The 25198-nt window shown below is 41.5% G+C and overlaps 1 protein-coding gene across 3 annotated transcripts in view; it reads right to left on the bottom strand.

Annotated features, from left to right (window-relative positions):
* Nucleotides 1-5349: 5349 nt before the first annotated feature.
* Nucleotides 5350-25198, bottom strand: part of SMARCAD1 (SNF2 related chromatin remodeling ATPase with DExD box 1) — a 193097-nt gene continuing 173248 nt past the window's right edge. For all 3 annotated transcript variants that reach the window (XM_073601046.1, XM_073601047.1, XM_073601049.1), the window contains 5 exons: nt 21774-21962; nt 17781-17899; nt 16691-16873; nt 13988-14097; nt 5350-5895 (listed from right to left, as the gene is read on the bottom strand). In XM_073601046.1, coding sequence (XP_073457147.1) covers nt 5834-5895; nt 13988-14097; nt 16691-16873; nt 17781-17899; nt 21774-21962 — 663 coding nt within the window. In that variant the 3' untranslated portion in view covers nt 5350-5833. The remainder of the gene's footprint in view (nt 5896-13987; nt 14098-16690; nt 16874-17780; nt 17900-21773; nt 21963-25198) is intronic.

The following is a 25198-nucleotide window of genomic DNA, read 5'->3' as shown; positions in this document are numbered from 1 at the left end:
CAGCGCAGCACCCACTTCTTATACTTTTACCGCCTATGGGCTTTGTTTGATCCCATTCGGTGTCTGCAGTTGTCCATGTGTATACCTTTTTCCAAGGTAGCGCAGGAATAATTTACACTTTTTGATTCCACTATATAGGGGATCACTTACTTTGGTATACCAGTGTCCATTCACCTGGAGATGGAGTATAATCCAGTAAAGAATAATGGCTTCACCGTTTCCCGTGTTGTATGATAAAGAAACAGAAGATAACATTTTGTATTTCTAGGCATAATTTAATTTAAAAGTATACTAAGGCATAAAACTGTATTGTTCCATGCAACTGACACCAGATTTAACCTAATCTCTTAACTGTACTAAAGCTGTTGTAAGTTATTGAATAGACAAGAGAACTTTCTTGCAACCATTTTGGAAGCGTGTTTTCTGTTCCTGTGTACACAGTACAGGCTTCTTTATATTTTGGGTATATTTTTAAGTCAGTATACAGCAGACAACTTCTGACTTTAACAAATGTTAGCAAGTTGCATGAAGTTCCCTCTTCAATATAGTGACCATGTGGGGAAGAGAAATCTTCTTCAGCTTCCTCCAACACTATCCACAACAGCCTCTTCATTCCCTTCTGATTCTGCATCCTCTAGGACCAGCATATCTGGGTATGTTGTATTAAGGACAATCCAATCTGTCCAATAAATTGTGACAGATGCAGAAAATGTTGCTTCTGTCAAGGAGGTGGCTTCTTGCTTGCCTGAAATAAAGCTAGAATTGTATGCTGGGACCAGTGTTAAAACTGGGTCCTGCTCCACTGCGAGGGATCCATCATCACTCTGATGAGAGTTGTAGAGGCCTTTGGCAAAGCGAATATTCACCTGCTATCTTGAACGGGCTCTCTTTTGCCTGGTTTCCCACATAGCTACAAGTGAGGAAATTACTCTATGGCAGGGGTAGGCAACCTTAAAGAGGTGGAGATCTACCTGAACAACATGGGAGAAGTCAAAGATCACCGGGCACAGAGTCGCCTCCTCACACCTGATTTACACCATAGCTGCTGACTTTTAATAAACAGACACTCACCTGTCCCACGGTCCAGTGATGCGGGTGCCCGGAGCCTCACTCCTCTCCCCCTGATCTCAGCGGCGCTGTCATTGCAACTGTGGGCACCCAGCCGTGAGAGCTCATGGCTTCACGGCCGGGCGCGGGTTGCACTGCGCTCTGCTATTAGCCAGGAAATCTTCTGGGACCTGTGACGTGTACCACAAAATTGCTGGCAGGGAGGGGCCACCTAGGGAGAGAGGAGGAGTTGCCTAGGCGGCCAAGAAGGGGAAGGAGGAAGTGGGACAAGAAGTCCCAGTAAAAAGGTGGTACACCCCCCTCAAAAAAAATTACATGCCAATTGTGGCATGTCAGGGGGCGAAAAGTGCTTAAAGCGGAAGTGCCACTTTTGGGTGGAACTCCACTTTAAATCAGGTGGTGAGGAGGCAACATATTACGTCCTCACCACCTGTCAAACACACTTTGATCACTTTTCAGGGGAGCAGCGCCTGCTGAACTTGTGAATGAGCCTTTAGTTGCATTTGGCAGCAACAGCCTTAGTGCTCGTTCTCACGTATAGTTGGGGGTGGTAAAACCCCCTATAAGACTGCTTTCACACTGATGTGCTGCAGTTGACCTGCACCGTGGGTGCAGCGCAGTGCATCTGCGACCTTCCTGGGTTAGCTGCGCTTTGCCATAGACTTCTATGTCCTGCAGGTGTAGTGCTCTTTCAGAGATTGCACCAAACCCACAGAATATAATAGAAGACCTTGGCTAAGTACAGCAAGCCCACAGGAAAGCTGCAGGTACACTGCACCCGCCGTATGAAAGCAGCCCTATACTATTATGCGTCACACTGACCTGAAGATCTCTTCTTCCTGCTGCTGGCACCACTCTGGAGACTGCTAGCTAGAATAAGAGGTGGAGTGCAGTTGGTATCACTCCACATGGGACAGGAGCCAGCAATACAGATGAGGCATCAGCTTATGCGGTTCTTGCTCCCTGCAACAGTTCCAACTTGATAAGTAGTTTCTCTGCATTGCATATTGTTTGATGCTCTAGGATGGCAGGTAAGCCCAGACCATGATCTACCAGTCACCTGACTGATCTACTACTGGTTGCTGACCCCCGCTCTACTTGTGAATGGGAGATAGGGTAAACATGTATGGAAGTCATACGCAATATCACAAGTGTATAATCCTGTGACGAATCCTTGTGGGGCAAGGGCGGGAGGAAGAACCTATTTTATAAGGGCTCTAAGTGGAAGTCTTGTTAAAGTGCGCAACCAGTGATGTGATGTAACACTTGGTCATCCACCTGAGACTGGGTTGTTGAATTTTAGTGCCAAGTTTGAAAAGTTTGCACTGTGAAGTGAATACATTCCAAACATAGCCCTGTTTATACCAGAGATATGAAGTGACCCTGACTTATGCTAGACTGCACAGAAAGCCCAGGCTTTGCTCATCAAAGTGGGCATACCCCTGAAGGGGTTTTCAGGAACTGAATTTCCTAGCAATGGACCACAGCCCTGGACGTGTATAGGACCCTGCGGCTAACTCAACATGTTGCACCAAGTGCCAAGGTGAGCACTCCACACAGTATCCAATGCAAGAGCATTCACAAGGTTTTTACAGAGGATGCATTGATCTAGATCAGTGTTTCTCAACTCCAGTCCTCAAGGCGCACCAACAGGTCATGTTTTCAGGATTTCCCTCAGATGAAACAGCTGTGGTAATTACTAAGGCAGTGAAACTGATCAAATCACCTGTGCAAAATAATGGTAAGCCTAAAAACATGACCTGTTGGGGCGCCTTGAGGACTGGAGTTGAGAAACACTGATCTAGATACACTACTGTGTAGGAATGAGAAGACAGTGAGGGTTGATTGAAGAATTCTAAAAAAAATACAAGGAAATAAAAATAGTAAACTAGTACCGCTAATTTACCCACCTTCAGACACTAGCAAAAAACGTATCTCACAGAACGGGGTAGGGATATAGAGGAGCACTGTGCAGGGTGAGTGTCAGTTTACTGGAGACCTGGACTGCTGTGCAGGCTGAGATAAGCGATCTGGATCTCCACTGCGCTGCATACACAAGTTAGCTTTTACAGTTCATAATCCATATCTGGAGCTTCATCTGGGCTTTAAGTAAAATTGTAAGTCAAATAGAATTTTAATACTTGAGCACAAATTTTATCACCTGTACCCACAACTCAGTGCTGTCATACAAATTGGCTAACAATGAAACAACCATGACCTAGTAGAATGGCAGTGATTTGTTCTGAATGCTCAAAAGCAGTTTAGTGTCACTGCATTGCTCTTCACGACAGCCAAAATCCTTAAAGCAGCCCTCAAACTTTACACCCGAATGCTCGCCATTTGGCGATGGGAAATAAGCTAAGGGCGAGTGGAGCTGCATCGGAGGGGGGACCTGGCACACCTGCCAGGAAGAAAGATGGAGGTGGATACCAGTTTCTAGAGCCGACCCCGGGATACTGAGCTGATCCCAAAGAAACGTCACTTCCGGGAGAGGGATGAGGAGATTTCCATTTGGGGTCAAAGCGGAGGAGGAGGCGGTGAGTGCACTGCTGTCCCCCCAACTAATCAAGAGAAGGGAACACATAATAGGACACTAGAGGGGGAGGAGGGCAAGTCACTGGATTAAAGAGCGCTGGAGAATGGACAGTATATTGCGGGGGAGAGAGGACGCAACACTGGGGGGACAAAATACTGGAGTGGAGAAAAGGGTGCAGGATACTTGGGAGAGATTACAGGACACTGGAGGGTGGTGGGACACTGGAGGAGAGGGGATGACAGCACACTAGGGGGTGAGCATGGAGGGTACAACAGGAAACAAGGGTGGAATAGGACATTATGGGGGGAAGGGGTTACAGCATAATGAAAGGGGTTGGAGTGCAGGGTACTGCAGTGAGGATGTGAGGGGTCCATGAGGGACAGCATGGAGTGTACAGAACACTGACAAGGGGATGGGGACATAATGGGCAATATGTGAAGGGGGCAATACTGAAGAACCAGGAGATTGAAAGGGTACACGGGAGGGTATTGTTTGGAGGGGAGAATGACTGACTGCAGGGAGGAGGGCATTGCTGGAGAAGATGGGAGGAGGGGGGCCAAGTATGGAGGACGGAGGAGGGGGCCAAGTATGGAGGACGGCCCCAAGTATGGAGGACGATGGAGTGGGGGGTCAGTATGGAGGATGGTGAAGAGGGGGCCATTATGGAGGATGGTGGAGAGGGGGCCATTATGGAGGACGGTTGAGGGGGAGGCAGTATGGAGGACAGTTGGGGGTGGCAGTATGGAGGACGGTTGAGGGGGGGCAGGATGGAGGACGGTTGAGGGGGGGCAGGATGGAGGACGGTTGAGGGGGGGCAGGATGGAGGACGGTTGAGGGGGGGCAGGATGGAGGACGGTTGAGGGGGGGCAGGATGGAGGACGGTTGAGGGGGGGCAGGATGGAGGACGGTTGAGGGGGGGCAGGATGGAGGACGGTTGAGGGGGGGCAGGATGGAGGACGGTTGAGGGGGGCAGGATGGAGGACGGTTGAGGGGGGGCAGGATGGAGGACGGTTGAGAGGGGGCAGGATGGAGGTCGGTTGAGAGGGGGCAGGATGGAGGTCGGTTGAGAGGGGGCAGGATGGAGGTCGGTTGAGAGGGGGCAGGATGGAGGTCGGTTGAGGGGGGGCAGGATGGAGGTCAGTCGAGGGGGGGCAGTATGGAGGACGGTCGAGGGGGAGGCAGTATGGAGGACGGTCGAGGGGGGGGGGGGGGGGCAGTATGGAGGATGGTGCCTAAGTAGCCAATCATATTTTATCCTCATTTTATCACAGTCAGAACAATGAATTATTTGCTGGTATTGGTTATTTTTTTTTTTTTCCTTATTCGTAATCATTATATGGAATAAGGGAAAAAAAACAACCACCAATATCAGCAATCAGCTGGTATTTGTATATAAAATATGATAATTAATGAGGGCATGTTTAGTGCGGAATTAGGGGCAGGGTAGGGGTTGGGTGGGCAATTGGTGGCAAGTAACTCTTAAGGCCTGGTTAGTAGCTCAGGACTTGAAATTTTGAGCCCTGCTTAAGGGGGGGTAGTTTAAAAGCAAAAAAAAAAAAAAAAACCCAAAACAGCTACGACTAAAGGTAAATAATGCCCTTGCCATAGGTATAGGCCCTTATACGTAACTCCCAAAACGTGATCGAAAAAAGCTCCCAGAGATGGCATCATCCTGTCCTGCCTTGTTGCAAGGGTGTTGCTAAGATACAAGATAATTATTAAAAAAAACTGAACTTGCACACTGATCCATTTGCAAATATTTTTTAATAAACAAAATAATGAAAAAAAAAAAAACACACTGGAATTGGCGCATGTAATACAAATAACACTAACTGAAATGTAACAATCAAATCACGTTTAACAAAAATACATAATGTGTACACATACAATAGAATACAGGACATAGTATTAAAGAGATCAAATAAACATACAAAAATACTGACAATCTAAAGAACCAGTGAATTTGCTTTCACAAACATGACTTAACATATTCAGAATGTTATTTCCAAAATGTGGATTACTTAGCTGCTGTAAAATTTAAACAGTACATCAAACAGCTCAGATACCCCAAATTGCTATAAATGTAAGTTCAGTTTCTTAAGAAATACAAAAAAAAAAAAAAAAAGAGAGAGAGAAGACAGCAGTTCACAATCCTTTTAAATCAGTATAAAAATCACTGCCTTGAAAACGTAATTAGAAAGAGAAAAAAAAAAAAAAAGACTCTCTTCATTAAAGACCAAGAGATGCTTTTAGTAAAGTCGCCATATCTAGAGGAATGGATCCTTCATCTCCTGAAACAAAGACAAAAGGATTATCATCTATGAATGGTTGGAAGTACACAAGTTGAGTGTATATTTATCATGAACTGGAAGCATATTGACAGTACCGAGTACTCATCTACACTTCAGATATTGACAATGCAGACTAACTAAAGCCCCATACACACTATAAGATTTTCTGCAGATTTTCGTCTTCCGAATTAACAAAACCATGTAGTACAAGGGCCTGCCTGATTGCATACAAATGGAAACTCTTAAGGTTAGACCTCATATTATATGGTTTTGGTAAATCTGAAGACAAAAATCTGCAGAAAATCTAATAGCGTGTATGGGGTCTTAAGGCCCGTACACACGATCAGAAAATCTGAAGATAAATTTTGTCTGATGAATGATCTGCCGATTTTCTGATCGTTATTATGCTGTTTTTGACAGCAGATTATTGCCCCGTACACAGGGTCGGATTTTCCGATGGAAAATGTCCGATCGGAGCGTGTTGTCGGAAATTCCAACCGTGTGTGGGCTCCATCGGATTTTCCAACACACAAAGTTGGAGAGCAGGAGATAAAATTTTCCGACAACAAAATCCGTTGTCGGAAATTCCGATCGTGTGTACACAAATCCGACGGACAAAGTGCCACGCATGCTCAGAATAAATAAAGAGATGAAAGCTATTGGCCACTGCCCCGTTTATAGTCCCGACGTACGTGTTTTACGTCACCGCGTTTTAAACGATCAGGTTTTCCGACAACTTTGTGTGACTGTGTGTATGCAAGACAAGTTTGAGCCAACATCCGTCGGAAAAAATCCTAGGATTTTGTTGTCGGAATGTCCGAACAAAGTCCGACCGTGTGTACGGGGCATTAGAATTTTCAGCAGACAAAAACTGGATGTGCAGGCTTGAGAATTTTTGTCTGATGTGACCACAATGTCCGATTTTCTTTTCATTAGTACGGTTTTCTGACAAAAAGAATCTGAAGAGCAAGATTAGACATGCCCAGAAATGAAAGAACACATACAAAACTATTCAACACATTACGTCACTTCTGACGTTGAATTCTGTCGTCACAAAATTTTCTGATGGTGAGTACGCTTCTTCACTTTCGATTTGAGACTAGCATCCAACAAAAAACTGACAAAAATTTGTCCAATAATCTGACCCTGTGTACAAGGCTTTAGGCTGAACTGATCTTAGGGTTCCTGTGAGGAGGGTGTGGGAGTGTGGCTTACTGGTGCTGTGGGTCTATAGACACGCATAGCCAAGCTCAGGAGCACGCGTCCACTGGTGTTACCTAGGCACCTGGCTTGCTAAGGAAGCACTCGGAGCAGGGGGAAGCAGACAGCACTGGCAGAGGACTGCCAGAGAGTTAGTAAGGGACCGCACAATAGCATTTCATAGAGAAGGCATGTGTAGTATCTTTTTTTATTTTAAGACAAAAAAAAAAAAAAAAAATCCTTTAACTACTTGCTGACCGCCGCACGTTGATGTACGTTCCTTTTTTGGGGACGGATATCGTTGTTATGGCAGTAGCTAGCTGCCATAACCCCAGTATCACCGTGTTCGGCCGGCTACAAGATAAAAGTGGTCTCTGTGGCGGATTCGCCGCGAGATCACTTTTATCGGTGGCGGGAGAGGCCCCCCCCCCCCCCCTGTGGTCTGGTGTCCACTGATTACCGGAGCCGTCGGTGAGGCGATCGCATCTGTCCCCTTGCTGGGTATGGAGATGGGTGAGGGGAAGATGGCCCCCACCCGTCTCCATACCATAGCAGGGCAGAAGCGACGTCAAAACGTCAATTCCGTCCATACGTCTTAAAGGCACATTTTTTCAAATTACAAATTTTTTTTTTTATTGCATTTAAGTCCAAATATGAGATCTGAGGACTTTTTGACCCCAGATCTCATATTTAAGAGGACCTGTCACACTTTTTTCTATTACAAGGTTTACATTCCTTTCATTCCTTGTAATAGGAAAAAAAGTGACCCAATTTTTTTTTAAAATGGTGTAAAAATAAATAAAATCAAGTAAAATAAATAAGAAAAAAAAAAAAAAAAAAAAAGCCCCGACGAGCTCGCGCGCAGAAGCGAATGCATACGCGAGTAGCGCCCGTATATGAAAACAGTGGTCAAACCACACATGTGAGGTATCGCCGAGATCGGTAGAGCGAGAGCAATAATTCTAGCCCTAGACCTCCTCTGTAACGCAAAACATGCAACCTGTAGAATTTTTTATGTAAACGTCGTCTATGAGGGTAAAAGTTTGACGCCATTCCACGACCGGGCGCAATTTTGAAGTGTGGCATGTTGGGTATCAATTTACTTGGCGTAACATTATCTTTCACAATATAAGAAAAAAATTGGGCTAACTTTACTGTTGTCTTATTTTTTTATTCAAAAAAGTTAATTTTTTTCCGAAAAAATTGCGCTTGTAAAACCACTGCGCAAATACGGTGTGAAAAAAGCATTGCAATGACCGCCATTTTATTTTCTAGGGTGTTAGAAAAAAACAATATATAATGTTTGGGGGTTCTAAGTAATTTTCTATAAAAAAAAAAAAAAAAAAAAAAAAAAAAAAAAAAACAGTTTTAAACATGTAAACACCAAAATCTCAAAACGAGACTGGTCTTTAAGTGGTTAATACCGCTTTAAGTCTGTGTCCAATGCTGTGGTAGCAGACATTAGACATATAGGCATTGATTTACTAAAACTGGAGTGTGCAAAATCTGGTGCAGTTCTGCATAGAAACTAATCAGCTTCCATTTTTATTCCCCGTCAAAGCTCAACTAAACAAGCTGAAGTTAGAAGCTGATTGGCTACCATGCACAGCTGCACCAGATTTTGCACTCTCCAGTTTTAGTAAATAAACCCAATAGACTCATACAGGAACCATTCTGTCCAATCTAAGTGATGGAGGGACTTGATGTACTAAGCGCGTACAGCATATTCACTTTCAAAGTGAATGAGATTTAACAAACTGAGAAATAAAAAATAAAAACACAATTTCTTGCACAGTATTGGAAGATTAAAGCAGAACTTCACCCAAAAGGGAAAGTTTCAATTATCCTCCCATTGCATAATTGAAATATATTTAACTTTTTTTTGGGGGGGTGGGGGTTGGGGGGTACCTTCTTCCCTTGCGGTCTCTCTTCGGACATGTCACAGGTCCCAGGAAACCTGGGACAAGTTGTCCGATTATTGTTTTGATTACCGGACAATAACCTTAGCAAAAGTGTGGTGTATAATTTAGTTAATATGTAAAGTTTAAAATAAAAGGCAATTTATTCTTAAATATCTATATGCAGTGGTAAATATAAATAACCAACTATATGGTTAGGGAGCAAGATCTCGAATCCACTCTGAGAATAACGGACAGAAGAAATAAAATCTATCAGAAATGCCTAAACTGTCCAGGTGTCAAGAGGTGCCACATCCCAATGACAAATTGAAAAAAAAAAAAAAAACAGAGTTGAGAAGGGACTTTAAAGGCACCAATATGAACACAAGATTATATCAAATGTAGAAAAGTTTATTTATACATAAAGTTAAAATCAAACAAGGAATATACATGTTACATATGAAGAACAAGGAATTATAAAAGGATTCCATTCTCTAAAAGAGCATTGCAACCCAAAGGGACCCCTACGTGTTTCAACTCGCTGAGTCTTCTTCAGGGGGTTCTTTATTTTGGAGTGTAGTGAATGAACTCTTTTAGTATATAGATCGAAAGATAAGTATATGCAGACACCGAGTAGGTTCCAAAAAGTCCACGAGCCAATTCAAGAGAAAAAGCCTTAGTGATTCAGATAGCTCTTATATATCCAAATGTTTTGGACCATATGTTGCCAGTGAGTGAAGGATCCAGATAATAAAAAGAAACTGGGGCAGAAGACTCAAAAACGCTCCACTGCCTATGGTTGTTGGATTGATGGATTAGAAGGAAGTGCAGCGTGACATTGTGGGCACCTCTCCCGCCACCGATAAGTGATCTCATGGTGAATCCCCCACGGAGACCACTTATCTTAAAGAGAAACACACGGCGTTCCCGTAAATACCAGGGTTATGGCAGCTAGCTAGCCTCAGCTTTTTAAGCAAGCAATATTGCAGTGACATAAATGGAGAAGGATCTGTGTCCTGTGATGTACTCCAGGAAAGGTATTTTTACAGGCAAGTCGAAAATCCTTTTCCCTTAATTGTACGCCACACGACAAAGGAGAGTGAATTCTTTGCCCACTAAGATGTCTAAAAGCAATCTCATGAGGGGCAAGCAAAACAAAGGAAATCCCCCAAACGAAAAGAGGAACAAAGAAGGCCCCTAGTGGGTTACTTGGAGGAATTTCCAACCAAGGTCAGCATCCGCCAAGGCTTTAACAACCACCTGGTAAAACTTGGGAAAAATGCACAGACCAAGTGACAGCCTTACAAGCCTGGGAAACCAAAGCCTGATGCTGAAAAGCCCACAAAGTATCAACACTTCTGGTGGAGTGAGCTTTTACAGGAAAGGGGAGAACCTTCAGATTGGCATCGGTCATCAGTACCTTTTACACCATTGAAAAAAGGATTCCCCAAATTACAGTGCCAGGCAGGATAACTACCAGTGCAAGACTAACTAGGTTTTGTTGCTCAGACATATGCAGTGATCCAGGGACAGAGTCCGCTTGTCCCATGCTATCAGGATGTTTAGTTTCAGTGTTTATTGAAACTGATGTTACAGGATTGCCTCAAGTGGTCTACCATCAACCCCAGCATCCTAATTCAAAAAATGATAGAGGGTTGTTCCAGGGAATCTATCTTGGACAGGAGGGTCCAAAGTTTTTCCTGAGGAAAAAAAAAAAAAAGTGTGTCAGGGCCATGCCCAGGATGAGGCCTAGATATTTCAGCAGGTGCAACAGCTCCAGGGTTGACTTTTTTGAGATTATGGACCCAGCCAATGTCTTGTAGGACTTGCACCATTTGTTACATATTAACCTTGAGGGCGTTCACCAATTTCTCCCACAGAAGAGGTCCAAAATACCCCCATAATAGGGATACCTGGGCCCGCACCTTTGCAAACAGTTGTGGTGCTGTGGCCAGGACAAAGGGCAAAGCCACAACTACAGTTGTTCCCACATCACAAAACGCATATAGCGCTTATGAAGCAGAAAAAATGGGGATGTGGAGGTAGGTATCTGAATTTCACTGAGACCAGAAAGTCCCCTTGATGTTAGAAAGCAATCATTGATCTTACAGATTCCATACAGAACTTCAGAACCTAAAGCGCTTGAACAAGTTTTAGTATGTTCAGAACGGGCTGCACATTGCCATTTGGCAAAGGCACTGTCAAAAGTTAGGAATAGCAACCGTCTAGCCTTACTGGTTCTGGAACAGGAACAATAACCCCTTGAAAGCACAGCAGTTCCAGTGCAGCAAATAGGGTTGTACATTTGTTGAGTGAAGCAAGTACATTTGGCAGCATAAAACATGGGGGTAGCCAGATGCAAAACTCTGGTTTAAAGCCATTGGACAAAATGATTTGAACACAGGCATTGGCGATATCCAGGGTCCAAAGACTGCGAGCCAGGCCCTCACTTGGTGGCGACCCTTCATTGGAAAGGTTTGTTGACAGTCTTGGCAGGCTCAGGGTACCAGATTTTCTTTAAGAAAGGAAGCCTTCTGCATAGTCTGAGTTCTGATAGGAACCTTTATTGCATTGGTCCCAGGCACAGATAGTTTCTCCTCCAAAAGGCTTCTGCCACCTCATCAAGGTAAGAGTGCTCTTTCTTCCTGTGATCTTATGGATTAATGTAAATAGGATATTACCAAAAAAAGGCATTCACCCTCAAATGGCATATAACAGTTTCTTTCAGGGAGTTCTGCTAACCAGTCTTTCAGCCAGAGAACTCACCTCATGTTAAACATAAGTCCCAGGAGAGAGATTTGTTGGAGAGAATCTCCCAGCTCATCCACATAGAACTAACTGTTCCAGAAAGAGCTCCAAGTGCTGTCTACCTGAGAAATTGGTCTTTAATGCCCCAGATTCTTTTGTCATGTGCTGTGCCCAAACCAACGAACCCCCATAGAAGCAATGGTGGATCACACAGACGAAGTTGCCAAGGAAAAGAACACCGTAAAAGAGGGACTTAAATTCCTTGTCCGCAGTGGCCTTAAAAGGGGTTGTAAAGGTTTGTTTTTTCACCTTAATGCATCCTATGCATTAAGGTGAAAAAACATCTGTCAGTGACCCCTCAGCCCCCCATTTTACTTACCTGAACCCTCAAACTTGTCCCATGGGGACACACCGTCTCTCTGCTAGGGGATTCTCAGCTGTTGATTGGATAGATTGATAGCAGGGCAGCCATCGGCTCCCACTGCTGTCAATCAAATCCAATGACGCAGCCCCCGGGGCCGAGTCCTGCATTCGGCATCTATGGACGTCGAATGCTGGACTTGTTAGCGAGCCCGCAAGGTAACCACCCGGGAGAGCGCTTCTCCCAGGGGGTTATCTGATGCAGGGAGGAGCCGAGAGAGCTGTCGAGGGACCCCAGAAGAGCAGGTTTGGGGCCACTCTGTGCAAAAAGAGCTGCACAGTGGAGGTATGTTTGTTATTTAAAAAAAAAAAAATGAACCTTTAGTGTCACTTTAACCACATCAGCCCCAGAAGAATTTCCCCCCTTCCTGACCAGAATTTTTTTTGCGATTCGGCACTGCGTCGCTTTAACTGACAATTGCGTGGTCGTGTGACGTTGTACCCAAACAAAATTGACGTCCTTTTTTCCCCACATTTAGTGCTTTCTTTTGGTGGTATTTGATCGCCTCAGCGGTTTTTATTTTTTGCGCTATAAAACAAAAAATTTTGAAAAAAAGCAATATTTTTTACTTTTTGCTATATTAAATATCCCCAACCACTGTGGTCGAAAATGAACATCGATTTGACCCCACTAACGATTAGAAAATCAAACGAATGTTTTTAAAACAAAATTTTTTAAACTAAAATCTATACACGTATGACCAGCATAAGTCCGTATGACTACAGACTGATTTATTCTGAGTGAAAGTCAAGTGCCTGGGAAGCAGTAGGCTGTTCCAGGACAAGTAGTTAGGTTCCTGTGTAAGCAGTTAGATGCCCAACATGGCAAGGATATATTTTTTGTTTTTGTTTTATTTTGCGGTTTTGATACGTGCACTTTGTGAACACAGACTTGGTAAAACACAAGTGTATTTTTTTTACAAAGTCTTGCTGTGCCTTTTTCAATGTGCTGCGACACATCCAGGGAGTCATGCACAACCCACTACTGAGCTAATTCCTCACACTTATTACAACCAGCAAACAAAGGTTGATCATTACTAGACAGTACACACATGAGAAGACTATTCCTTACTAGTTACAGGCCACAGACTTTAGGCAGAAAAGGGAAGCACCGCTTGCTTGTAACTGTATTGCCGTGCCCTCATGGTATAGAGCGTTGCGCAAACTGTTGGCACTAAGTAAATCCTGTATAACATAATACGTTTGCCTGCAATCTTGTAAGCTGATAAATTCCTGTGCTCTCTGCGTATAATAAAGGGATATGGAGATGGGGAGGAGGGGATGGAGGATGTGGAGAGGTCTGTGTGCTTTGTAATACATCAGAGATGAAGTAGGCAGGGCTGACATTACAGGTAATTCAGAGCTGTGTTGGCATGCCAAAGAAGGCGGTAGGGGCATCAATAGTTTTTTTTTCTTTTATTCCTGTGCTTGCAGCTTGTTTAAAAGATAAGACGTGGGGAAAAGTGCATGTATTCCAGAGATGTAAAACTTTTTATTTTTTGCCTTGACCTAAATTTAACAGAAGATGAACCAGGCTTACATGTCCCACTGTTCTAGGGTATTTGCTATGAATGACTGGTGATTCCAGAAAAAAATACAATGCAGTGTGAGAGAACTGAACCATAGTAACTGTCTGGTTCGATTCAATGATCTTCAGTTTAATTTTTAAGGCCAGGAGGTGAATGGTCAAAAAAGATAGTGTCCTGTTTATTAACATTGGCTGTGTTAACAGAATTTGCAAGCCTTATAATTCAAACATATATATTTTTTTGGGGGGGGCTGGCAACTATGATTGCTTATTTACTAGGTTTCCCAAGCAGACATACCTGTATCTGTGGTCGTCATATCTTGTTCTAATCTTAATTTTTGTTGACTGATTTTTAACATTGACTCTTCGATTGTTTCTTTACCAATTAACTTGATAACATTCACTTCCCTTAGAAAAAAAACAAACAAAAATAAACACGAGTTATTATTCTCCTACCAAATTTGACCATCATGAAGGATGCGGCATCTTCATATAGAAAAAAAAAAAAAGCCAGTGCTCTTACTACACCTTAAACCAGTGTTTCTCAACTCCAGTTCTCAAGGCGCCCCAACAGGTCATGTTTTCAGGCTTTCCATTATTTTGCACAGGTGATTTGATTAGTTTCGCTGCCTTCACAATTACCACAGCTGTTTCAGGGAGATCCTGAAAACCTGTTGGGGCACCTTGAGGACTGGAGTTAAGAAACATCGCCTTAAACAACAGAGGATCTATTTTGGGATGGAGGTTCTATCTTTCAGAGGGCAGAAGAGATTTATTTACTTTTTTTTTTTTAGTCAAACATGGGCATGTTCTTGAGAAACAGACTGTATTTTCTCAATACTCCTATTTCTCTGCTGAGCTGCATGCCACTTAGGAGTCCTCTATTTCAGGCCACTTATAGTACTATGATACATTTTTACTCTGGATCTCGAGGTAGTGTTACAATGTGATCTAAATTCTAAGTGTTTATAATTATAAATTATAAAGTGTTTTCAACTGAATATGGTTTTACCAATAACCAATAAAGCTGGCCATATACAGTTTTGCGCCTCTTTAAGAATTAATAGCACTTGTGCGTTTGCTAAATAGCAGTATGCTTTGGAAAGAGATGACAGGCAGGGAGGGGAGGGGGGAGGACGACAGAGGTGACAGAGCAGGGCTGCAGCTGACGGAGACACGTAAACTGACCACGGTATCAGGGCTCAGCAGCCATGATATGCCGGAGTAAGTTTACAGGGGAGAGGGCAGAAACTGGCAGGAAACTGGCAGGATCGGCCAGGTATTACAGGTGATACAGGGGGTCAAATTACACAGCACAAGCACTGTGCTGTATAACATGCTCTAAAGGAGCAGGATCTTTTTTTTTTTTTTTTTTTTTTAGGGTAACAAATGCTTTAAGTTTAAATCTATGGGTAGGCATAGCCAGCCAGGTATGTTTTTTTTTTGCTTGTCTACAAGCTAAACTTTTTTACAATAGGGCAATATTTAGCCAGGAGATTTGCTTAGGGGTTATTACTTAAGCCTGGAAATTGGAATGTTTTATGATGGTTACTAAAACACCAGATATTCCCTTAATTGCATCGGGCCTGTAATTGGGCTGTTATGATGGGCTAAATCAAAAGGCTATTTGCTGAGTAATGTTACAGCAAAATGGTTAATGACCATTCCTAAGTTGAAATAGCAGGTTTAAGTTTCCAGATTTGAGAAACGTTTATTCAAGTTAAATTGATCCAGTGTCTAAAGCAAAAATTACAGGCCGGCCCCACTATTGTGGGGTCCGAGTACAGATCCCAAGATGTACACAAAGGGTAACTGATCCAGAAATTGCTAGTGAATCATGAGGTAACAAGCAGTCTTCCCCAGCATAAGAAGGGGTCCATCACATATGGATGTACTGACCCAGCAAAGCTTTTGTAAGTTTAATCACCTAAAGGTAGCACATAATAAAAATGGTATAAGAATCAATTCCTGTGTCCCGTACAGAATGTATACGGTAGATCAATTACCCCTAGTTTTAAAAACGGCCCATATTTTCCTGCATTTAGAGTCTGCCAGCAAGTCAAATAAAAGTAAAAAGGTAAATGGAAATCATTCTGGAGTGACACAGGCTGTCTATTTTACTCAGATTAGGAAATCATATTACAATAGTATAATGCATCATATCATTAAAAGCACAAGAAAACCACAATGTTGAATATAAAACTTAACCGTCTTTTTTTTTTTTCTTCCAAAAATGACAAATGTAAGACTATTGCCATATTTCCTACTACAGCTAACCATTAATGATGGATGTTTGTATACCTTGCACTTGTACTTTGGAATAAAAGCTTGCATAGAACTTGTACTTTGGAATAAAAGCTTGCATAGAGTTAACCATTGGCATACGTATTCTGATATCTTAGGAATTGGCTTGTGTAAACATATTACTTAAACTGTGAATAAGCAATTGTTCTTTAGCCCTACAATTACTAAGCATCTAGAATAAAGTGGGTGTATTTGGAATTGCTGCAATCAAGGCTACTTGAAAGCTAGGGTGGTGAACTAAATTAATAAAACAAACATTGTCAAGAAGTGAAAAGGGGTTTTCATTTACAGACATATCCAAGATTAAAATTTAGGCTTGCAACAGAGTCAAATTACTCTCAAGTCAAGCAGAGAAAATAATTGCACATCATTTCAGCCTAAACAGTAAATGGTGCTTGGTTTACACTGCTTTTCTGCTGATAAAGTAGGGAACTGGACATCTTTTTACTGCTATCTGGGAAATTCATCTTCTCTCCATTAGTTCTGTAAATGGCTGTGACCAGGAAAGTAAAGAAGGTGAAGTTTATAGTAACTTTTTTCTCCTGGGAAAGGATAGCAGGGTGAAATCTCTTACAGGCAGCACAAAAAAGCCGACATGAAATTCTCCCCCATAGCGAGCCTATTAAAACCAGAAGAGAAAAAAAAAAAAGTGTTTGACTAAAGATGCACGCTTTTTATAGCAAAATTAAAACTTTACTTGGTTTGGCCCACTCTATGGCAGCGATCTTCAGCTTGCTTGTCATTGTAAGGATTACAGTCTATATCATGGAGGATTACAACATTTGCTGAGGTAAGATTTATCCCAAGTCCACCTGCTTTAGTAGATAGAAGGAATATAAATATATCCATGTCGCTATTGAATTCATCTATAAGATGTATCCTACAAAAAAATAAGCAAAAATAAAAAGTAAATATGGACAGGTACTTCAGCAAACTCACAAGTTATGAAATAATGCACACTCTCAACCAAGACAACCAGAGCACGTAGAAGCAAATTAGTTTCTATTCACGTTATAAGCTAGGCAGTCACATTTCTATCTTTGTAAACCATTGTTATTACAAATCTGGTGTCGCATAAAACACTTTACAAGGATGCAGAACAGGGATGGGCAGATCTCAAGAGCAAGGCAAGCAATGCACCTAAGGCCTCATGCACACTGGACATTTTCTCATCTCTTCTGAAATGCCTTTCCTCCTGGCAACAGTGTTTTGGCAGAAAAAACACTTGACGCCTGTAAACGCATTTCGGCGCATCAAGTGCTTGGATGTTAATTCATTTCATTGACCAGAATAATTTTTTCTGGCCACAGAAGTAAATTAATGCTCAAGTACTAAATGTGCCTAGCGCTTAGGTGCATTCCGGCGCATTTACATGCATAAATCGTTTTTTCTGGACGCGCTGGCAGTGGGTTTCTTTTTCTGCCTCTAAACGCATATATGTGCATGGACACAGGCTAACATGCAGGGGCGTTTAGAGGGGAAAAACAAAAAAAAAAAAAGCAGATTCATCTAGGAGCCGCAGAAAAACCGTAGTGTGCGTGCATGAGGCCTACAATTACAGCTGTGTTTTTTTTTTTGTCTTTTGCTGCCAAAGAAGGTGGCCCTTGAATTGTGCATAAGGTGTCCATTCCTGAAGTGGAATACCATACCCAGTGACCCAGCTTTACAAGATAGCATTTGCTAAGAATGGATATAAAGAAAAATAACAGGTAGGCAAACATTCATAAACAGACTTTAATATGCAAACTAGCATGAACACATTGCATGTTCTACTTTCAAAGACACACCTGTCTGATATCTGCGTCTTCCCATCTAGTCGGAGATAACGATGCTGGTGGTGCTGAAGAAAGACCTCTAATACGTCTAACATCATAGTGAACTGGCTGAAAAGTACAACTCTGTCACCCTGCACAGAAATAAATGCAAAATCATCATAAAAAGAGTTTGTGGTCGATTTTGTGCCGTTTTTGTTACATGTCAATGTCTATTATTAAGTTTCTCCTTCTTGGTTTTAAAGGAAATCAACTTTTAGCAAAGAAAAATAATCAGGTGTTATACATTATAATACCGGGGGGGTATCACCTTGTTCAATTAACCTTTGACATGAAAACATAGAAGCTGATTGGTTTCTAAGCAGAGCGGCACCAGATTTTGTACATCCCAGTTTTAGTAAATCAACCCCCACGGTGTCATAGAGGCTACTATTCAATTAGTGTGGCTGCTAAGGAAAGTTTTCTCTAGCAGGTCACCCTAAGCTCAAATCATATGAAGAATAATAAAAAATAAATAAATACATTTAATTAGCTTATCAATTCATTCAAAATCATAAGATTTACTGCAGTGTCATAGAATTGTAAAAGGAGTTTAGCCTTTTGATTAAGAAGCAAGTCTATATTTCTGAAAATCTCACAATGATGTCTTAATTGTAGAGACCAATCAAGCAATAACTGCTTTTCATTTTTGCCACACCATTTAACTGATAATATAGTTGTTTTCTCACATTTTTTTAAAGACTAAGTTCACCTGTTCAGGCAGAATGTCACTTTTCACACTAAATAGAAGCCTTTTCTAATGTCTTTTCTGCCCTAGCCATCCCAATATGTGGTCCAAATACATAAGCGGTCCATATAGTGAACTTGGTGTTGAGTTATTCACTTTAAAGTCATTACAGAGGACAAGGGGGCACTCTTTACGTCTAGAGGAAAAAAAAGATTTAATCTCCAAATACGGAAAGGTTTCTTCACAGTAAGAGCTGTGAATATGTGGTATAGACTCCCTTCCAGGTGGTTCTAGCAAGCTCAGTAGATTGCTTTAAAAAAGGCCTGGATTCTTTTCTAAAATGTACACAATATAACTGGGTACTAACATTTATAGGTAGAGTTGATCCAGGGAAAATCCAGTTGCCTCTCGGGGGATCAGGAAGAATTTTTTTTCCCCCTGCTGTAGCATATTGGAGTATGCTTTGCTGGGTTTTTCACCTTCCTCTGGATCAACTGTGGGTGAAGGATTGTGTATATGAGATTGTATTTTTTTTTTTTTTTTGGTTGAACTAGATGTCTTTTTTTTCAACCAACTATGTAAACATGTAATATGATTTGTCTATTTCAATTTGTATATGAAGTAAAGCATGCTTGTTATACTCACTGTGGAAACTAAGGGGTTAATCCTGTCTTCTCTGTCCACAGTCCACAATCCCTCTCATGAAAAGAGCTTTTGGAAGCACTCTGTACATGTTCAGTTTGGTGTGTATTGCTAGAGTGTGTTTTCTTTTCTTAGAAGGGTGCATGTGATTAGCACAGGGCCAATCAGCACTGTCCAGAGGATCAGGGGTCCTGCAGTCTCATAGGACAGTCAGAGGAGAATAAAAACTCCTTCTATAAGCTTTAACCAGACACTGATAGAAGTCACAAGACTGCTCTAATTGCTGATGAGAAAAGGTATTTAGAAGTTTATATTTACTATTCCATGCTCGGTGTACTGTGGGAGACCAGATATAGTGAATGAAGGGTCCTGGGTTTAGTAACACTTTAAGGTGGCCATACACTGTACAATTTGATTGTACCATCTCCTTTGGATCTACCATCAACTATGTAGTGCAAGGGCCTGCCTGATAGGATACAAATTAAATGGATTGTTCAGGTAGATTATTCTATTCCATAGTTCTGGTAGATCTTAAGTAAATTGGAACAGAGATTGTACAATCAGACTGCATAGTGTATGGCCACCTTTATACAAGTACACAGGAGGGAGCCATTCAGCTGTCAAATGTTCTTATGATCCAGCTCAGGGAGGGGGCAGGGTGTTAACACACTAATTTCACTTTCAGGCCCCATTAACACTGCGTAGTGGAAGCATGTTTTTGACACACTTTTTGCATGACATGCATAGGGTTGCCCATTGATTTCAATAAGCTGCTCTATATGTGACAAACGCAGAAAAGTAGCTTATGGGGCATTTTAGTGCGTTGCGGTTTGCACAATTTGTTACCGCGTTTGTCGCACATTATTGCATTCAATAATACAGGTTTGCTTCAGCGTTTAGGGTGCCGTTAACGGTACCCAAAGTGCAACTAGTTCATTTTAGGCGTATATACTGTAGGTGGCCATACACTGTAAAATCCGATTGTACAATCTCCCTAAATTCACCAAAACTATACAATAGGAGGACACACCTATCTATCCAATCACTCTGTATCCAATCAGGTAGGCCATTACATTACATAGCTGATGGTAGATCTAAAAAGGAGGTTGCACAGATTGTATAATTTATGGTGAGTTTTACAGACTTCCAGGGACACACTTCTGCTGTTTTCAGTGCTACAGCTTGGCTTCACGTAGGCTTTTATGTGATCGCTCAGCTCCCCTACACTCTGCCAAATGAACAATCTATGCAAGAAGGTGGTAAGCTACAAAACAATTGAACGCAGAGAAAGACAATGGCTGGGTATTTAGTGAGAATGGTGCTCACTGACAGTGTCTGCATGTAACTACAGAGGTGGTTGGGAGCAATCTCCTGGAGTGGGAGAGCAAGTACAAGGTGTGTGTTAATTAGGTCAGCTGCTGAACTACTTCCTTCTAACGGTTTTCCTGTCCCAAATAACAGGACGAATACCAGGAAGTAATCGAGGAGTTTTCTATAGGAGACACTGGAGGCTGAGGTATTGACTGTCCTAGAATATGCAGAAATATTTTTTCTTCTGTAGCAGAGGTACATTAATGGTATATAAATATACATAGGGAAGCTGGAATTTAGAAAGAAAAAAAGTGAACTTAGCCTTTAATTCTTGTCTGAATTCTTGTCACTCAGTCTATATCTTGGAGCTTCAGAAAACTGGTTCTTTCTATAAATCACCGGAAACATCTGATCTGGATCCAGTTGGGACAATGCAACAGTGCTTGGGGGGGGGGGGCTCACCCATCAAGAAGGAACAGGAGTTTTTGAGATGGTGAGAGGTAATTCAGATCCTGACCTGAATGGAACGTCATGTTCTAGTCCTGTTTGCTGTGTTTTTCTGAGGGTAATGGAGGCCAGACTTCCCCCAAGTGGTTACATCTGGACTTGGAGAAGCGGTCCATAAACTCAAATGTGCCTCTGGTGGGAGCAGGGAATGCTCTGGGAAGTTACCATTTACTATACCCTATTTGTCCCTTGTAATTCTGCGGGATCTAAACTTTCTTTGTTTTTTTCAAGAACCACCGTTTTAACTCCTTGGAGGTAATTCTACTCTATTTCATCCTCAGGGAACACATGCCCATTAAATGCCTCTGAGTGTCTACCTTGACAGTGTATCACAACATGGAACCCCAAGTTTTTTTGGAACTGGGATCAGGTTAAGTTGACCACTTTCTGACCTAGTTCAGTTCTGATCTTCCTCCAACCAGGACGTTGCTTTTATATTGTTAATTTCGAGCCTGACAGAGATCCCTTGCTCTCTTGCCCACCCATCAGTTAAACTGCATTTGAAAGTCTTGAAGGTGAAAGACTGTGTGTGTTAACCAATAGACTAGAATAAAAAATAAATAGTTTTTTTGTATTTATCGTGAAATCCTTTTCTTGCAGTCAACTCTCTCTTGGTACTGTTTTTATACAAAACTGAGAAATACTGATAGTAGGATTGGGTTATTCTGGCTGTCCTACAGTTTACCAATGCTCAATCATCCTGTTGGCAGCAGTATACCCCAAAGGTTAAAGATTTTCAGTGTTTCTCAGTGGACTTCAAGAAAATAATTATATGGGAAGTACAAAATTCCTACTTGTAAAAAAATGGAAAAGAAAATTACCTTCTTCTTCAGGTCAGATAGTAAGTTCTCCAGCACCTCAAATTTCCCAGAATCTAAAAGGAGCTGCTTTTCAAGTGTAAATGTGGATAGGCTTGAGAATTCATTGCAAAGCCTGTGCAGTTCAAAATCTGTCATAACCTCCATATCTTCAAAGATGAGATCAGGATTGGCTTCACAATGTGTAGGTTCCTTTAAAAATATATTACAAAAAAATGCATAGTTCATCAAACCTTTTACTTTAATTCATAAATAATATATTGACACTTTAAACAGTTATATGGGAATAGATCAAAGACTTCAGAGACTATAAGAGACAACCTGATATGTTGTTCTCCATCTAACTATTACATTTATACCCACCCAACACCCCTTTTAAACTGGAAATGTAATTTAAATGTCAACATCAGGAATAATGCATTGATAAAGCCACCACTAATGCAATTTTTGAAATCACATGTTCAGGTTATGAAAAAGTGCTCACATACCTGCCAGGCTAACTAGAGAAAACACTGTTAAGATGATTTCTATTATCATTGCCCTTGACATGAAAGCAGAAACTACTGAGTCATGAAAGGCTAGGACATTTACAGGTGCCATTATGTAAATGATTCACCTAGAAAGCTGCAGACAAGGAGCAACTACTTGCTAAACAGCAAAGGTAATAGACCACATAGTACATAGAGTGACAGTGACATTTATATGAGTGAGGGAGGTGTCCTAAATGATACCCGATAAGAAAATATGGAGCGCCACAACATATTGTATACTTTTATCCTCATGTATAACTTTCACTGTCTAGTGTCAAATTCTTCATAAATCCAGCAGTGTTGTAGTGAACGATATGGAGAACATTGGAGCTTGTGAATATATCAATAAGGCAATGAATTTTATAAGGATTTGTGTAATTATTGTTAAATCACTCCTACCAAGCCAGAAAGATTTGACTACAGTTATAATGTGCCAGAAGTCTGCTACTTTAGGAATTACATTTCCTTAGAAATAAAGTGAACATAGAATACGCGCAGCCCTGGATAAAGCTCTGCACTTAGGAAATATATAAAATGGTACACTAAATAAATATACGTTTAGGATGAAAGAAAATCCGACGCATTCTGCTATTTTCTTAGAATTTAGCAAAGAAGCCTCATCCTTCAACTAATGCGATCATCACAGATCTCCCTTAGCTGTATGCAAACCAGCAGTTTAACAAGAAAAAGGTGATCCTCACAAAAAAAAAACCTCTCAGATCAGCTGTATGATCTACTTTGTTAGGGTTCATTCACACTTGTGCAGCGGTTTTCTGCACTTGAAAAATGTTAGTCTGCACAAGGTCACACAGAATTGTTTTTTTATGTTCCCTGTTCACACTGGAGCGCATGCAGTCTCTATGCATTGTAGCTGAGAAGTGGGGCATAGAAATAAATTAAATATCATTTTGTGACATTTTTAATAAAGTGAACAAAAAATAAAAAAAGGGAAACGGTGCCTTGCATTGCACTACCCCCCAAAGCCCATCCACCATGGACACCGTTCACACAGAAAAACAATTGATATCGCAAAAAATAATGGTACCCAAAAATCTCCATAGACAACACTTTTAAAGCCTTTACTCATCAGTTTAAAGTTAACTGGGAGCTCTGACGCTAGAACTATTGTTCTCATGCTGGTGCTCGAGGCGATACCTCACATGTGTGGTGCAGTCATCGTTTATATGCACACCTACCTTGGGCACACCTTTGCATTTGCAGGTGTGTAAAGGGGCAGCAAGGACTTTATTTTTTTTAAACACATTGTATTATGATTTTTTTTTTAATTTCAACTTCATTAGGTCTCATGTACACTGCTGCTGCTAAACGTATGTCAAGGCTTAACGTACACGTGACGTTTTTACAACCTCTCCTTAACGATTTAACTTAACAGATAGTAACCCACGTTTAAACCGTCTATTTTGCTGCGTTTACATGCCGCGTTTACGTTTAGAAGCGTTTGGAAAAAAAAAAAATTTTTTTTCTCAAAATAGCCAAAAATGAAAAACGTCTGTAAACGAAACGTGGCTAAATGTGAGTTACTGCTTTTGGCTCTTGAAATGCCTCTAAACTCAGTGTCTGAACTCATTTTTTTGCTTTCCAAAAAAAGGCCTCTAAACTCAACTGCCTAAAAACGACATTAAATGAACCTGTGTACATGTACTGATAAGATAACATTGAATGAGTTCAGGGGCAGCTGAAAAAAGCAGTCAACTGCCTCAGAACGTCCCGTTTATCAGCAGCAGTGTACATGAAGCCTTAGCCCTCGGTTCACACAGGGGCGAGGCGACCTGCACACGACTTCCACGGCGACTTGCAAAACGACTTGGGGATGAGGCCCAGGTCGCCTCAACATGGTGACAAATTCTCTCTTCTTGTCAGTGGCCTGGTCTGGTTCACGGAGGGGAAATTAGGGGTTCACAAGCTGGCTGCTCTTTCCTTCCTGGCCACTCAGGATGCATGCCTGAATATGGCTCTGAAATGAATTGTAAGGGGGCCACAGGCTGTTTTATTTTTTCTAACACTAGCTGGCCAGGGATCTGTCATTTTGTGGCAGTAGTGCTACCACTGCAAAATGACAGGTCCCCAACTGATATTTGTTTGCAATCATCAGCTGGCGTTCAAACAGACTAAATATATGTTTACCCATTTGCCTAAATGTGAACAGGTTGGTTTTCAAGTGGAACTCCCGCTCAACCTGAGCCTCATCCATATTTTCCAGATTCTCTCAAACTCTAAAAGTGTACGTTTTGGGTGTAACGACCCTTTAGGTTCTTCAAAATAAATACACTACACTACACTGTTTGTACACTACACAAATCGAAAAGGTGTCAGCTCCCTCTAGTGGCTATACCCCGACACCGGCTCAGGAGTTCAGATGTAGCAGAAAGTGAAATCCATATAAGGCAAAAATTTAAATAACATACATTTAACTATGGCAACAGACCAACAACAAAAGGACTAAAAACAGTCGCAAGGACAGCAGAATAAAATAATTTTAGGTGAGTACAAAATAAAGAAATCTCTTTACATGTGGGGTGTCCAAATCAGTCCCAAAGTCAGTCAGAGATTCAACAAGGCCAATTTTTATTTTTTTTACCAGATTCTCTATGTGCTTTTTTTGCCATCCCCTCTCTCCTTTCTAGTATTACAGACCTGATCTTGTGAAACCTATCCAAGTCAATAAAAACTCATTGCTGCACTTAGAGCAAAATTGCAAAACTCTGCACCTTGGCAAGATTTAAAGAAAAGAAAAGTATGTAAAAAGAAGAAACCAGATAGCAATGAATACTAATAACGCTAACAAACAATATACTAATTACTTTGCTAACACACTATGTTGTCATTCCTTTTCCTTATTCACATACTCATTTACTCACTCATTGAACAAAAAAAATA

The sequence above is a fragment of the Aquarana catesbeiana genome, linkage group LG01 (assembly GCF_042186555.1).
Source record: "Aquarana catesbeiana isolate 2022-GZ linkage group LG01, ASM4218655v1, whole genome shotgun sequence".
Taxonomy (NCBI): Eukaryota; Metazoa; Chordata; class Amphibia; order Anura; family Ranidae; genus Aquarana; species Aquarana catesbeiana.
This window is presented reverse-complemented; position numbering and strand designations above follow the sequence as displayed.